Source organism: Capsaspora owczarzaki (assembly GCF_000151315.2).
Source record: "Capsaspora owczarzaki ATCC 30864 unplaced genomic scaffold supercont2.14, whole genome shotgun sequence".
NCBI lineage: Eukaryota > Filasterea > Ministeriida > Capsasporidae > Capsaspora > Capsaspora owczarzaki.
In genome coordinates this window covers 204,972-217,979 of record NW_011887305.1, presented here as the reverse complement: position 1 = coordinate 217,979, position 13,008 = coordinate 204,972, and the positions used below count along the sequence as shown (strand labels likewise).

General features: G+C 55.2%; 5 protein-coding genes across 5 annotated transcripts; 3 read left to right on the top strand and 2 right to left on the bottom strand.

The window, feature by feature from the left end:
• CAOG_07534 (hypothetical protein) lies at positions 1-4,240 on the bottom strand. Its single transcript, XM_004343358.2, has 4 exons — positions 3,959-4,240; positions 3,676-3,854; positions 3,372-3,555; positions 1-3,258 (listed from the first exon to the last, which is right to left on the bottom strand). Exons 1-4 carry the CDS (start codon positions 4,094-4,096, stop codon positions 64-66), a joined length of 3,696 nt encoding a protein of 1,231 aa, XP_004343408.1. The 5' UTR covers positions 4,097-4,240; the 3' UTR covers positions 1-63.
• Positions 4,241-4,410: 170 nt separating this feature from the next.
• On the top strand, positions 4,411-5,553 carry CAOG_07533 (hypothetical protein). Its single transcript, XM_004343357.2, has 2 exons — positions 4,411-4,603; positions 5,011-5,553. Exons 1-2 carry the CDS (start codon positions 4,430-4,432, stop codon positions 5,152-5,154), a joined length of 318 nt encoding a protein of 105 aa, XP_004343407.2. The 5' UTR covers positions 4,411-4,429; the 3' UTR covers positions 5,155-5,553.
• Positions 5,554-5,961: 408 nt separating this feature from the next.
• CAOG_07532 (60S ribosomal protein RL27) lies at positions 5,962-7,118 on the top strand. Its single transcript, XM_004343356.2, has 2 exons — positions 5,962-5,980; positions 6,541-7,118. The coding sequence occupies exon 2, from the start codon at positions 6,545-6,547 to the stop codon at positions 6,950-6,952; it is 408 nt and encodes a 135-aa protein (XP_004343406.1). The 5' UTR covers positions 5,962-5,980; positions 6,541-6,544; the 3' UTR covers positions 6,953-7,118.
• A 167-nt stretch (positions 7,119-7,285) lies between these two features.
• CAOG_07531 (hypothetical protein) lies at positions 7,286-10,088 on the top strand. Its single transcript, XM_004343355.2, has 4 exons — positions 7,286-7,860; positions 7,981-8,265; positions 8,423-8,677; positions 8,809-10,088. Exons 1-4 carry the CDS (start codon positions 7,341-7,343, stop codon positions 9,393-9,395), a joined length of 1,647 nt encoding a protein of 548 aa, XP_004343405.2. The 5' UTR covers positions 7,286-7,340; the 3' UTR covers positions 9,396-10,088.
• Positions 10,027-12,997, bottom strand: CAOG_07530 (mannoside acetylglucosaminyltransferase 1). The gene is made up of 5 exons (XM_004343354.2): positions 12,627-12,997; positions 12,452-12,499; positions 11,677-12,306; positions 11,455-11,529; positions 10,027-11,336 (listed from the first exon to the last, which is right to left on the bottom strand). Exons 1-5 carry the CDS (start codon positions 12,871-12,873, stop codon positions 10,201-10,203), a joined length of 2,136 nt encoding a protein of 711 aa, XP_004343404.2. The 5' UTR covers positions 12,874-12,997; the 3' UTR covers positions 10,027-10,200.
• Positions 12,998-13,008: the final 11 nt, after the last annotated feature.

The window sequence follows — 13,008 nt, the reverse complement described above, 5'->3', positions numbered from 1 at the left end:
TCGAGGTTTTTGTCATTTTTGAGTATTCAGCTGCTACATTGCAATGGGTGTTTTCAAACAATGCTACATAAAGTCGCTGGCGCTAGGTCGTGACGCCGCCGTTCTGGACGAGGGTGCAAGAGGGTCTGCAACAGCACTGCCCTGTTGTGGCGGAGGCAGAGATCGGGAAGCTTGTTGCGGCTCCATGCCTAAACCAGTTCGAGAGCCCGAGTCCGACTTGTAGTCACTCTCAGCACGACGGCTACTTTTGTGGTGCTCGTCGTAGCTCCGCTCGTGACGTCGCGCATCATCTCGGTCACGATCGCGATCATGGCGGCGGCTGCTGTTGCTGCTGCTGCTGCTTCGCTCGCGATGACCGCTGCGGTCGCTCTCTCGAGTTCGATCGCGCTCTCGGTCGCCATCATCGCGGTCATGGCGAGACTTGTGGTGCTTGTGGTGTTTGCTGTGCTTACTGTGCTTGCTGTGTTTGCTGTGCTTGCGGTGTTTGTGGTGCTTGCGCTCACCGTCTCTGTCCCGTTTGTGCGACCTTTGCTCCGAGCTTCGGCTCTGCTTGCTCCGTTCCCTGCGAGCTTCCGAGCGATGCTCCCGATCAGAATCGTTGTCGTCCGAAGAATCGTCTGCTGAAGATGCCGACGACGACGAGGATGAAGAAGAAGATGATGACAGAGTCGAGGAGGCTTTGGAGTCTTTTAAAAGTGGCCGCGTCGCCGAGCTTGAGCTTTGCGATTCTTTCGGAGATGGCGGACGGTACAACGAGATGGGTGGGCCTTGCTCGTCACCAGAATCACTGTGCGGGTCTGCAACCGATTGTGCACGACCAGATATAGAAGGTTGCGACGCGCTCTGGCCCAGCGAAGAAGCTGCAGCATGGTGTGTCACCATCGGCGGCGGCGGGGGACGGAATAGCTCGGTCTGGATTTTCACCTGCTCGGCCAACTCGGCAGCAGCCTGCCGCTGGCTCTCTTCGCGCCGCTTCTCGCGCAATTCCTCTTCATCTTCGTCGTCAGAGGCGTCGAATATGGCCTTGAACAAATCCATGGACGGCCTGTCAGCCTCTTGCTGGGCCGCAAGCGGATCGCCCAACGGCATGACGAGAGGAGGTGGCGGTGAAGCAGACCTCCCTGAGCCAGCCGGAAGAACGGCGTTGGCATACTGTGGAGCCAACGGCATGGACAACAGCCCAGCTGCTGTGATGCCGGTTGAGCTCACTCCCGACTGCTGCTGTTGGGAGTTGCTCGCTGGGGCAGCGGTGCCTGGCGGCTGCCAGTTCAACACTGAAAATCCGCCACTTGTGCCCGAAGAAGAGGCTGCCGAGGCATCGTCGCCACCCGGGGCTTTGCCCGGGTGTGGATTGGGGACATTAAACCGCTTGCAGACGAGCGGCACGGGCACCCATTGCTCTCGCGAACGCTTGAGCTGAATAGTGGGGCGTGCCTTTCGAGACGACTGGTCGTCACCGGCCTTTGGCGGCGCCGATGCGCTATCGCTCTTAGAAACAACGGGCTCGTTGCCCAACGATAAGCCGGAAGACGTAAACCGGTTTGCCATGACCGACGACATTGGCCGGAACATGTTCGCAGCCCGGCAAAACTCATCGAGCTCGCGCTCACGCTCTGCCTCGGATAACGCAAGGTCCTTTGGAGGGCGGACGAGTGCCGCAGCATCCTCCGACGCTGCCGCTGCAACCAGGTTGAGGTACGCTTGATAACGCATCTGCTTGCCAGGAAACAGGTCGAACGGGCGGAATTCCGAAGCAAGCGCCGCTTTGGCCACTCCAGGAGCAACAACCCCATGGGATCGAGCCGCAATTGCTGCTGCTGCTGGTGGCGGTTGCTGCGGTGGCTGCGGTGGTGCGGTCTCGGCAGTAGCAGTGGTGGAGGCGGAAACAAACTTTGACAGGGCCGAGGCTGCTGGAGTGAACGACAGCAGATTGGCTGATGTGATGGCAGACTTGGCAACGGGAGCGGCTTGATGTTGCTGCTGCTGCTGCTGCTGCTGCTGCTTTTGTTGCATCTCTTGTTGGAGGGCTTGCAAGCGCAACGTGTCGGCCATGCTTACGTGGTGGAAAACCGACCCCTTGGCGCTTACATTGTTTGCCGCCGCCAGGCGATCTGCGCCCAGCATCGCTCCTCTTTCGTCCGGTGTGAGAAGCGGGGCAGGAACGGGAGCTGCTGGAGCGCTGGGGGCGGCAGACACTGGCACCCCCCTGCTGCTGGTGGATCCGAATTGAGCTGGTAAATTGTGGGTGGCCGGCAACGACTGTGCATCTTTGCTCAAAGGGTCATCGGGCGTGCGCGCGTTTTTCGTAGGCGCTGCAACGGGGAATTTGTGCATTGGAACAAAGTTGCGTGGGAGCGACGGAGGCGGGAAGGACTTGAGTGCTGGTGCTGCTCGAACAGCCATCACAAAGCCGGACACGGGTGGTCGTCCATCGGTGAGTCCCACTTGTGGGCGATTGGGGTTGTCGATGGAGGCCTGTGGGATGCTGATGCCCGCTCGAGCAAGAGCCAACGACGATGCTGGAACGTAGCCCAAACCGCAAGTATTGTCCTTCGCCTTGTAGTCAAACAATGGAGTCTCGACACCTGCCTGTGCAAAGGACTGGCGATGCAGCTGGGTGAGGGCTTTCAAGTCGTGCGCGGAGGCGGACTCGGAAGCATCCTCTGCGCCTCCGCTTGACCGAAGGTCGACGACATCCATAGCGTCAGCCTCCTCGTTTTCATCGTCGTTCATGGCGTAAAGAGTAGACCGTCGGGAGTGAAACGAGTCAGCCACCTGCGACGTTCGCAGTGAAGGGAGGTTATCCCCGGCGTCGTTCTCATCATCGTCGTCAATGCTCATGTGCGCAGCAAGACGCCGTGGCCGATCGGCTGGTTTGGAGACAGATGCTGCCATCATCCCTCCCCGCTTTGAACGCGCCGCTGCCGCTGAAGAATTGGCGGCCGTCGGCCTCTTGAAAATGTCTGGCTGCTCGTCCGCGTCGTCGTCCGCGTCTTCTTCATCTGCACCAAGGTCTTGCGCGATCGCCGTTGCCATCCGGTGAGCCTGTTTGATTTCATCGACAGACATGTTGGTCGTATCCACCAGCGAAGAAAACGTCGCGCTGGCGGATGCTGGCTTTGACGACGAATCTGGTCGCCAATCCATGGACGTCGAATTGTCGCCTTGGGGTGGCGCTGATTTCGCGTTGTGTACGCGGCCCACTAGTTGGCCTTCTTGCCAACCCATAGCTTTGAGCAGTTGATATCCAAGGGCGCTCTGTAAAGTTGGTAGAAGAGAAGGCGGCACAAGCAACAGAGAAAAAAAAAAAGTCAGAGGATGCGAACGGCCTGCATGCGCTCAAACGCACCCAACCAGCCAGACTACAATACCTTTGTTGGCACAATCATGTTTGCGAGAGGAGCGATAATCGAGGGCAGTCCCGCAGCATCGTCACGCGAGCCCAGCATGTCGCTCAGACCTCGCTTGCCGGCGTTGTTCGCAAACAGCTCCGTCGTTGCAACTGCACCCACCCCAGACTCCACCAAGTCCTCTTCGTCCATAAAGTCCTCGGGTCTTTGTTACATTCACCGAGAAATTCGTTCAGAAGCAGAGAAGAGGTCAGAGTTAGCTTTGTTGTCCAACCAGAATCCCTAAAAGCACGCTCAGAAAGTCTGATTCTCGCCAATCCCCTACCTTTGAATTCGCTGCTCGGCCTTGGCATTGCGAGACGATGTGAATGTGGATGGAGCCCAACCTTCCTTTGATCCGACAGTGTTGTAATAGCCAGCAGAGAAGCCTCCCGTGAATGCACCGTGGAAGCGCCGTCTGCCCTGGCTGTCCACCGCGATCTGCTGGTGCGCTGGCAATGGCTTCTGTTGATCAAAAGGCAAAAGGAACAACGAATCCATCCGGGGGTCAGCTGGCTCTGGCCGATGCGCAACAGAAACAGAAACGAGCGCGCTTTTGCTTGGCTTACTGCAGTGACGAGGTGGTTGCTCTCGTCGACGAGCGGTCGCATTGCAGTGCCAATCACGACCTGTGAGTGCCGATCTGACTGCGCCGAGACAGCGCCCGACGACGACCACGACGACGACGATCGCGACGACGACGACATTGTTCGCGGGATCAACAAAAGTCTCAGTCGCTCAGTCGCTCAGTCGCTCGCTCGGGGGTTTTTTTTTGTCAAGGCAGTCAACCAAGCCCGTGATCTCGCTCTCTGTGAGATGAAACAAGAACGCGACTTGAAACAAAAAAAAGGCCACCAGTTTGCGAAACCAGGACTGAAGCGGAAGCGGTTTTTCAAGTGAAAAGCCATTGAGAAGCTTGTGGATTCCTAATAATTCTCATTGTATTATTTGTTCATGCGAAAAGTGGGGTGTTCCTTTCTATTGCCTTTGCATTGGGCAATGGAAAAGGCTCAGTCGTTTTTTGTCTTTATCCAATACCAATGACCGAGCTCTTCCGCGAGACAGTGCTTGGCAAGGCATTGATAGACATTCTCAACGAGATGGTCCACGCAGGCGCATTGCAGAGCAAGCTTGCACTCGAGGTCCTCGAGCACTTTGACCAGGTCGTCGAGCATACGCTCAACACGGAAGTCCGCTCCAAGATCAACTTTAAGGTCAATGGGCAACAGACTCGACACAGGAAGGAGGCGAGGGGGGGGGGGTTGACTCGCTGAGGTGCTTTGCTGTCGCTTCATTACGAACGGAGCGAACGGAGCACGAAGCACCCCACAAGGGCGACAAGGGCGGGAGTCTGCAACCAAAATGACTTGGCGCTCACTGCTGCTGCTGCTGCTGCTGCTGCTGCTGCTGCTGCTGCTGCTGCTGGTGGTGGATCCCATCGATCAAGACTCTAGCTCGGATGACCGAAACTGGATTTAGATTGGAGCGTCGGGAAGCACACGCGCGGGGTGGGGGGCGGGAGGCTGAGTGGCTGGCTTGGTGCAATTGCTATTCGTTTTGACGCGTTGAACTCACTTTCCCGAGGCTTGATCCTGTTAATGATGGGCGGGCATGGGAACAGGCACACCTTGAGACATATCGCTATGTCGAAGGACTATGGTTTTTCCATCTCAAGGACTTTTCACAGTTCCGGATTGACAACGAGAACATAACCGATCCCGGAGATGTACAGATTTTGGCGTATGCCAAGCCAGACTTGTCTTAACATTATTCCGTCAAAAGAGCTCGGCAAAAGCCATAGAGAACAGTCTTGCCTATCTTGCTTGATGTGGTCATTTGTTGATTGTGCGGCCCTCGATATCGGCTTCAGCGCTGTTGTTGCTCTGCTGCAGAACTCTTATGTATTATATGCATCTGTTGATGCGCTAGCCCTCCATGCACTTTGAGACGGTCTCAACCTGCTTCGGATCATTCCTGAACATCCTTGGATCTCGAGGGAAGGGGAAGGGGTCTGAGAATCTGCGTCAGGCTGATTCGCACATCAAATCCTTCGATAGCCGGATTCTGATCGATTATGTCACCGATTGTTGTTTCAGCAGTGGAAGCCGAAATCTTGAGCATCGACCCTGCAATAGCTCCTATTGAGAATACAAATTTGGTTGAGTTCACTGGAGAAAGGCGAAGGGTCGGGAAACTGGATTGCCATTGTTGCGACCGTTCCCCCATCACTTCACCTGCAACCACTACTGATTCGAGAAGAATGAAGAAAGTATCCAAGGATCGTGAAGAATGAGGGGAAGACCGATTTGCGTTGAGCCCCACTTCGCAAGAAATGAGAAGAGCTTGAATTTCTGAGCACTCAGTCAGTTTCTCGTACTTTAAGGTCGCACAATCGCTCTTCCATTTCCTTTTAAACCCAAAAATAAATACAAGTGCGTCTGGTGCAAAATCGCAATGGAAGCTGGAAGCTGCGGGGGAGCGAGGCTTGGGATGGAGCTGCAAAAAAAAAAAAAAAAAAAATTGGAAGAGTTGGTTTGGAAAAAAAAAAAAAACAGAGTTTGGCCAAAGTAGTCGCTCGGCCTCTCTTTGTTGTACGTCTTGACACTGACACCAGGCCATCTCGCTCGCCATCACCGCCAACCTTGCGCCAATCCGTTAGGAAACGACCATACCTGTGTGATTGTGCAGTGGGGAGCGACGGATCAATGGAGAATGACAGAGAACGAAGGGGGTGAAGGGGAAGGGGTTGGTGGCGGATTCGGTTTTGGCGGCGGCTCCTCGCTGCTGTTTTGCGTTGCTCCAGCCGCTTTTGTCTCGCCCGTTCGACACACTCTGTTGGCTCCAACGTGCTGTGTATCTGGCTCACGGGTGCCGGTGGGCCGAGGGGCTGCTGCAGAGTGAAGGACGCTTTCGGTCGCGAATGCTGCTTGTTCCCTGTTTTGTTGCTGCCTTCCCCTCTCGCGCACGCCGTGTCTTCCGTGACCTCCAGCTTGCTGCAATGACTTCGGGAGAGCTCCTCACCCACGCTCCTCCCACCCACCACTTTGCTCTCCTCTTCAGGCAGCCATCCCTCTCGATTTTCATCCTCTCACTTTTTTTTTTTTTTTTTTTTTTGTCTGTCCCTTTGCTTCCTTTCCCTTCTCCCACTCAGAACTATGGTCAAGTTCATCAAGCCCGGCAAGGTGGTCATTGTCCTTAACGGTCGCTATGCAGGCCGAAAGGCCATGATCGTCAAGAACTACGACGACGGCGATGAAACCCGCAAGTACGGCCACGCGCTCCTTGCTGGCGTCGACCGCTACCCCCTCAAGATCACCCGCGGCATGGGCCAGAAGCGTATTGAGAAGCGATCGCGCATTAAGCCTTTCGTCAAGCTCGTCAACTACGTCCACCTCATGCCCACCCGCTACGGTCTTGACATTGACTTCAAGGGCGTCCTCAACCGTGAGCACCTCAAGGACCCCCAGTCCCGGCGCAAGGCCCGCGTCGCCGTCAAGAAGACCTTCCAGGAGCGTTACAACGCCGGCAAGAACAAGTGGTTCTTCCAGAAGCTCCGCTTCTAAATGATGTGCCCGAAAACCTTGGCGCTCGAGCCTTTTTTGTGTTTTGTTGCCCATTCAAGACTTGAGTGTTGAGGCTTGTTTTGCTATTGTCGAGAGCGGTGCTTTTTCTCTTGATGTCGTCCCCATTGCTCCGATTGTCATTAAACACGACGATTGATTTTGACGAGTGTCTAGATTTTTTAGGGGTTGTACAGGACTTTTTTTGTTTTGTTTTTTTCGAGCTCTGGGATGATGAATGCACCCGTCTGTGGTTGGGTGATGACGAACAATCACTGCACTTTTTGACGTTGAATCTGCGATGGATGCTTTGCTGCATGAGGCAGTCCTCTTTGTTGTCGATTCAGTCACACTCGTAAGAGGAGCAAACACTCATCGGGAACCCGCTGTCATGCCGCATGATGCCGCGTCGCCCCCAACGACGTCAACGGCAGTGACATCTCCACTCGTGCCCGGTGCATCGCCCTCGTCCTTGGCGTCGTCGGTGCCGTGGCTGGAGCTCTTGCGATCGCCCGTCGTGCTCAAAACTGCTGCCGTTGCATTCGCTGTCGGCGCTGTCGGCACTGCCCTGCTATTACAACTGACTCGCCGTAGGAGATTGCCCTCGGACCCCGCCGCAGCCACAGCCACAGCCACAGCCACGACAGCGGCGGCGGTGACCCAGCCTCTCTTTGATCTGCTGGAGAACGGGAACGGAAGCGCGGCCGCCTCATCCAGCCCTGCTCCTGCTACTCCAAGCCAAGCACATCATCCTCAGCAGCAGCAGCAGCAGCAGCAGCAGCAGCAGCAGCAGCAGCAACAACAACAAGGCTCAGCCCAGCCGTCGCGCGTGAGTGCAGCGCAGACCCAGGCTGAAGGCCAAGACATGCTCGATTTGCTGTACGCGATCGCCGAGGACCAGTCAACACGCAGTAAGTCTGGCGCGATCATATGCACTCGTCCCTATTGTTTTTGCACATTAGACATGCATGGATGGGTGATTTGAGATGTGCCTGGGATCAAGTGCTCAAATCTGCTCAATCCTTCTTCAGATGGTACTTTCCACCACGGCGTGACGTGCAATGCGTGTGGCATGTCGCCAATCACGGGCATACGGTTTAAATGTGCCAACTGCATTGACTTTGACCTGTGTGATACCTGCGAAGCCACGGCCAACCACCACTTGGCACACGTATTCATCAAAATTCGCATCCCCATCCCGCCACTCTCCAACCCACGCGCCGTGATCTTGCCTCAACTATACCCAGGAGGCCGCAAAGAGATTAAGGGCAAACTGAGTTGGAAAGACACGCGATTAATCCAGCAGAGAACGCATTGTAAGTCGATCGTTCCTTCAATTTTTGGTGCAGTTTTGTGCATTTGGGTCCTTTTTCTTTGTCGCACTCACAAACCAGCTGTGTTTGTCACATCGTACGTGACCCTTGTTTGCTGTTGCTGTCAAAAAAAACCGCCTTTTTCGATCGCTGCCTGCAGTTGAAGCCGCTGAAATTGACGTTCTCTTCCAACAATTTCAAGTGCTGTCGACCGTGTACACCGATCAACATGATGGCGGCCTCGATCGTACAGTGTTCCGACAATGCCTTGGCAATGTTGGAGCGTCATCGAACATTTTGATTGAGGCGCTTTTCAACTTTTTCGACGCCAACAACGACGGCGTCATTTCGTTCATCGAGTATGTCGTCGGCCTGTCCATTCTCACAAAGGGCACGCTTCAAGAGCAATTGCCAGGTATGTGTTGCAGTGCGCGTTCTGACAATGTTGATCTGTTGCCCTTTGATGTTGCTTGTCCTATGAGCCAAATTCTCATCGGGACTTGGTTTGCAATCTTACAACATCAACAACTCCTGCCTCGATCCTAGCCATTTTCCGAGGATATGACCCGCAGAACACGGGCTACATCTCACGGGAACAACTCACGAGCGTCCTTCGAGCGCGATTCTTGCTGCACATGGATATGGTGCGCGAGGTGATTCACGGAATCGAAGAAGACGTGTTGCACGACTTTGACGACGAAAACGGCAGCAAGCCGCTCTCTGCCACCTTCACTGCTCCCATCCCGACAAACATGAGTCTTCCAGACTTGGCCCCGCGGCCACCCAATGCTGCCCCCATCGCAATGGCCTCTGCCTCTTCATCCTTGTCCGTCGACATGATTGAACAAATCGAGCGAGCTGCGGCCATGTCCATCAGCGAAGCGCAGTCTGGAGACTATCCGCGGACGCTTCTCTCTTCCAGTAGCAGCGCTTCACGAGCAGACCCCACCGAACCGGCGGTGAGGGAACTCCGGATAATAGATGAACTTGGGCGCCTTGTGCCCATGCAGGAGGTGCAGGAGGAGCAGGAGGAGCAGGAAGAGCAGGAAGAGAACGCAAAAAACCAGCTCGTCCATGAGCGACAGCCTGAATCCTCTATCCTCTACCACAGGCACCATTCCTGCAGCAAGTAGCTCCTTGGGTGCTGAACCGAATGCGCTGGCGGACACCGACGCCGATGTGGAGACCAACACCAGTGCTATCGCCGAAAATGACGCGATAGCCGCTGAAACTCGCTCAATGCCCGAAAGCCACTCTGGTGCAGACACCACCGCTTCCAGCGCGAATGCTGCAGGTGCGGCTGAGGAACTCGCTGGAGCCGGTTTCACCGAAACCAACAACGCTGCTGTGGATGAAGAGCATACTGTGGATGAAGCGCGTTCAGTGTCCGCACCTGAATCGAATGATGTCGAGGCGGTGCATCCCACCTTGAGTGAGCCCCAACCGCCATTGCCGCATTGGTCTGCTCCTGCGTCTGCAATGGACGAGCTGAATTCTGTTCCGCCACCTGCAGAGGGTCCTTCGCTGCGTCAGCTTCTCAGCACCCTCAAACGCGAACGCGCGCTAGCGTCCGCCCGCAACGATTCGGCCAGCTCCCTGCACCTGTTGCATTCTCTCACAACTCAGTCTATTGCAGAGCTCGTAGACTATATCATGAAGCATGCAGACACGGATGGCGACGGCTCCCTGTCCTATGAGGAGTTTGTTGCTTGGACGACGCACGACACGACTCTGCTTGGGTGGTTTGAAGCGTTTGGAGGGGTCTTTTGATGTAGTTATTGATCAATCAAACTTTTATGAGCAAAACAAGCAATCAACACACACACACACACACACACACACACACACACACACACACACACACACACACACACACACACACTGAAAGTTGTTTTGGTAGACACAATATTTTGTTCAAACGAGTAGAAAACATGAACATTAATCTGGCCGCAATGCAAGAGGTTGAATTGCCGAGGGCATGTGCAGGCGCGCAAATTCAGATTGCGATCCAACCGCGAGAATGTGGTTGCCTTTCGAAAAGAACCGCAAGACGCCCTTGTAGGTGCCACGCACACCGAGATCCCACATTTTAAAGCAGCTGCAAATGGCGGCCAGGTTTTTGTCGTCCTTGCTGTCCTTTTGCTTGTACCAAATCGTGTACACATTCCCGCTCACGCCGCTCGGCACATAGTTGTCTTTGCATGGAGTAGCGCCAGGCTCGTGAGAAAGGGGTGTCGCCTTTTGGAGCAAGCGGGCAATCTCGGCGTCGTAATTGCTGGGAAGCAGCTCGGTGATGGGCTGCAAGACCGCATTCGGATCCGTGTTAAAGTTATGGTTGGCAAAGTAGGCGTTGTAAAAGTGGTCGTTGTCCACGTTCAGCCCGCGTCGGCCAAAGTGGAAGGTGCGTGAAACGTCCGGCATGATGCACTGACGGCCTTTGCGCTGGCTGTCCTCCCGCAACCAGAGATCCCAGCTCCAGCCATAGCAGCAGGGCGGCCATTTTGGCATAATTTCATTCCACAGTGCGCGTGACAACATCCAGCCGAGACCTGGGAAAAAGTCCGTGCGGTAGAGCATTGAAGGGTCTTGCGAGACGTGCTTGTAGCCATTGTCGTTCCACGCAGACACACAGAGCACGGTGGGATCCATCTCCATCAGCGGCATCGTGTGTGAAAAGTACGAAAGAAAGTCGGGTGAAACCTCCAGGTCCTCCTCCACAATCAGCGCGTACTTGCTGCGGGGAAAGAGCTCAAAGACGCGCCGCAAGGTCATAAAGTAGTGCGCAGCAATCATGTCGGCGTTCTGAAACGTCTTGGCCATGGTGGATGTGCTTTTGGTCTTCATGTGCGCAACAGCACGCACACCAAACACGTTGCAAAGAGCCATCGGCTCGGGGTTGACGCCGTCCATGAACACGGTGATCATGTCTGGGTTGACGCCCGGCAAGGCTAGAACCGAGGCGAGACTGCGAAGCAAGTACTGGGGTCGATTTCCAGCCACGAGCGCAATCGGGAAGGAGACGGCTGCTTGGGGCTCTCCTGGCGGGGCAGGCACGAGTGCCGGTAGATCGTGTGCTGCACAGAAGAAACAAAGAGACGTGAGTGTCAGGATTCGGACCGATTTTGATCTCGATTCCCGCCCCCCTCCTCCTCCTCTCCCGCTTGTACAGTCCATCAAACAATGGCAACTCACAGCACAGGTCACTGTATCCTTCGTAAGTAGCGCAGAACTGCTCCTTTGTAACGGTCTGATGAGCGGCAAAGTTACCTGCAGAAGGCAAAGGCAAACGATGATTGAGTCACAATGCGAGGCAAAAACAAGAAAGAGAAAAAAACAACACGAGAGGCAAATAGAACCAACTGCGGATCGATACGAGGAGGACTCAAAGAAGCAAATCGCAGACTGCCGACTCACCGTTCAGAGGAACACACTCGTTGACGGTAGTGTCCGCGCCCCACTTGTAGTTCTCGGAAGGGCTCACGGCCTCGTACTTGGTGGCGACGGACAGGCCCTTCTGACCAATGACAACCCACGTCCCTCGGAAGTTGAAGGAGTCGACCTGCGAACTGCCGATGGCATGCGCTGCGCGCCGACCCTCGCTTTTGAATTGGTAGGCGCCGTCGTCCAGGGTCACAATGACCACGAGGCGGCCCAGGTTGACCGAATCGATAAAGTCGACAAAGTCAGTTTCCGGCTCGCTGTACGTGTCAAAGTGACGAATGGCGGTAACGCGACCCGAGTCCTCGTTCATGGTCAGCACGTTCAAGCCGCGATTGGCCTCCCCAGTCGCCTTGATGGCAGCTCGCCCTCCAACGCACACATAGGCAAGATCTTTTCCGGAGCCTGCAGCAATGTGGACTTGTCCCCGAGGGCAGACGTGCGTGCGCTGGCTGCAAAAGTCGTGGTCGGCCGAAGTCATTCGTCCCGCGAGGACGGATAACCCGTAGTCATCGCCCGGCACGGCTGGGCCACCGACGAATCCTTCTGGTTTTATTCGTTGGACTGGGTTTTCCGCTGGAGGCTGTTCTGGCGTGAAGTTGTTCCCTGTCAATCAAAGCAAGAGAACAAGTGTATGATAAGTGCTTCCCGGCAACCACGTCGACATCAATCCAACACAAACCCCCAAATCACATTTGTTGAATCGACCACTGTGACTGCACACTGCGCAGTGCTCAAAATGCGAACGTACGCGGCGGAATGACAGGTTTCTTGTGCGATGGCTCGTTCACGCCCAGATCTGCAGTATTTGCGTTCGTCAAAACAGAAAGAACCCCCATACTCGTCAGCAAAGCTTTGTGCTACGAATAAGAGTAGCACTTGCATCAAAGACCGGTGCGTGCGTATCGGGAGTGGAGCTCTCTTACGGCGATCGACGCGGCCGTTGTGCAGCGCGTCGCGGTGGCCTGGCTCGCCGTCGATGGGCAGTTGTCCTGCGCCGCCAGCATTGACTGGAGTGCGGAAGACGACGAAAAAGTAGACGTTGACAAAGACCATCGTCAGGACGAAGAGCCCGAGCAGGACTGTGTGCGAGCCATCCGAGCCGGACGCAGCAGCAGGCGACGTGAAGCTTCGGTGATGGTGATGCCCGCCGTGTCTCCGAGGCGCAGGCATCTATTTGGTCGTGATTTGTGTATGTGCTGCGATTGGGTGGATGATGGGCCAAAAGTGAGAGTTGTGTGGAGACCTGCAAAGTGGATGATGTTCGAAAACGGCTTAAGGAATGAAGAGGAGTGACTCAGACTCGAA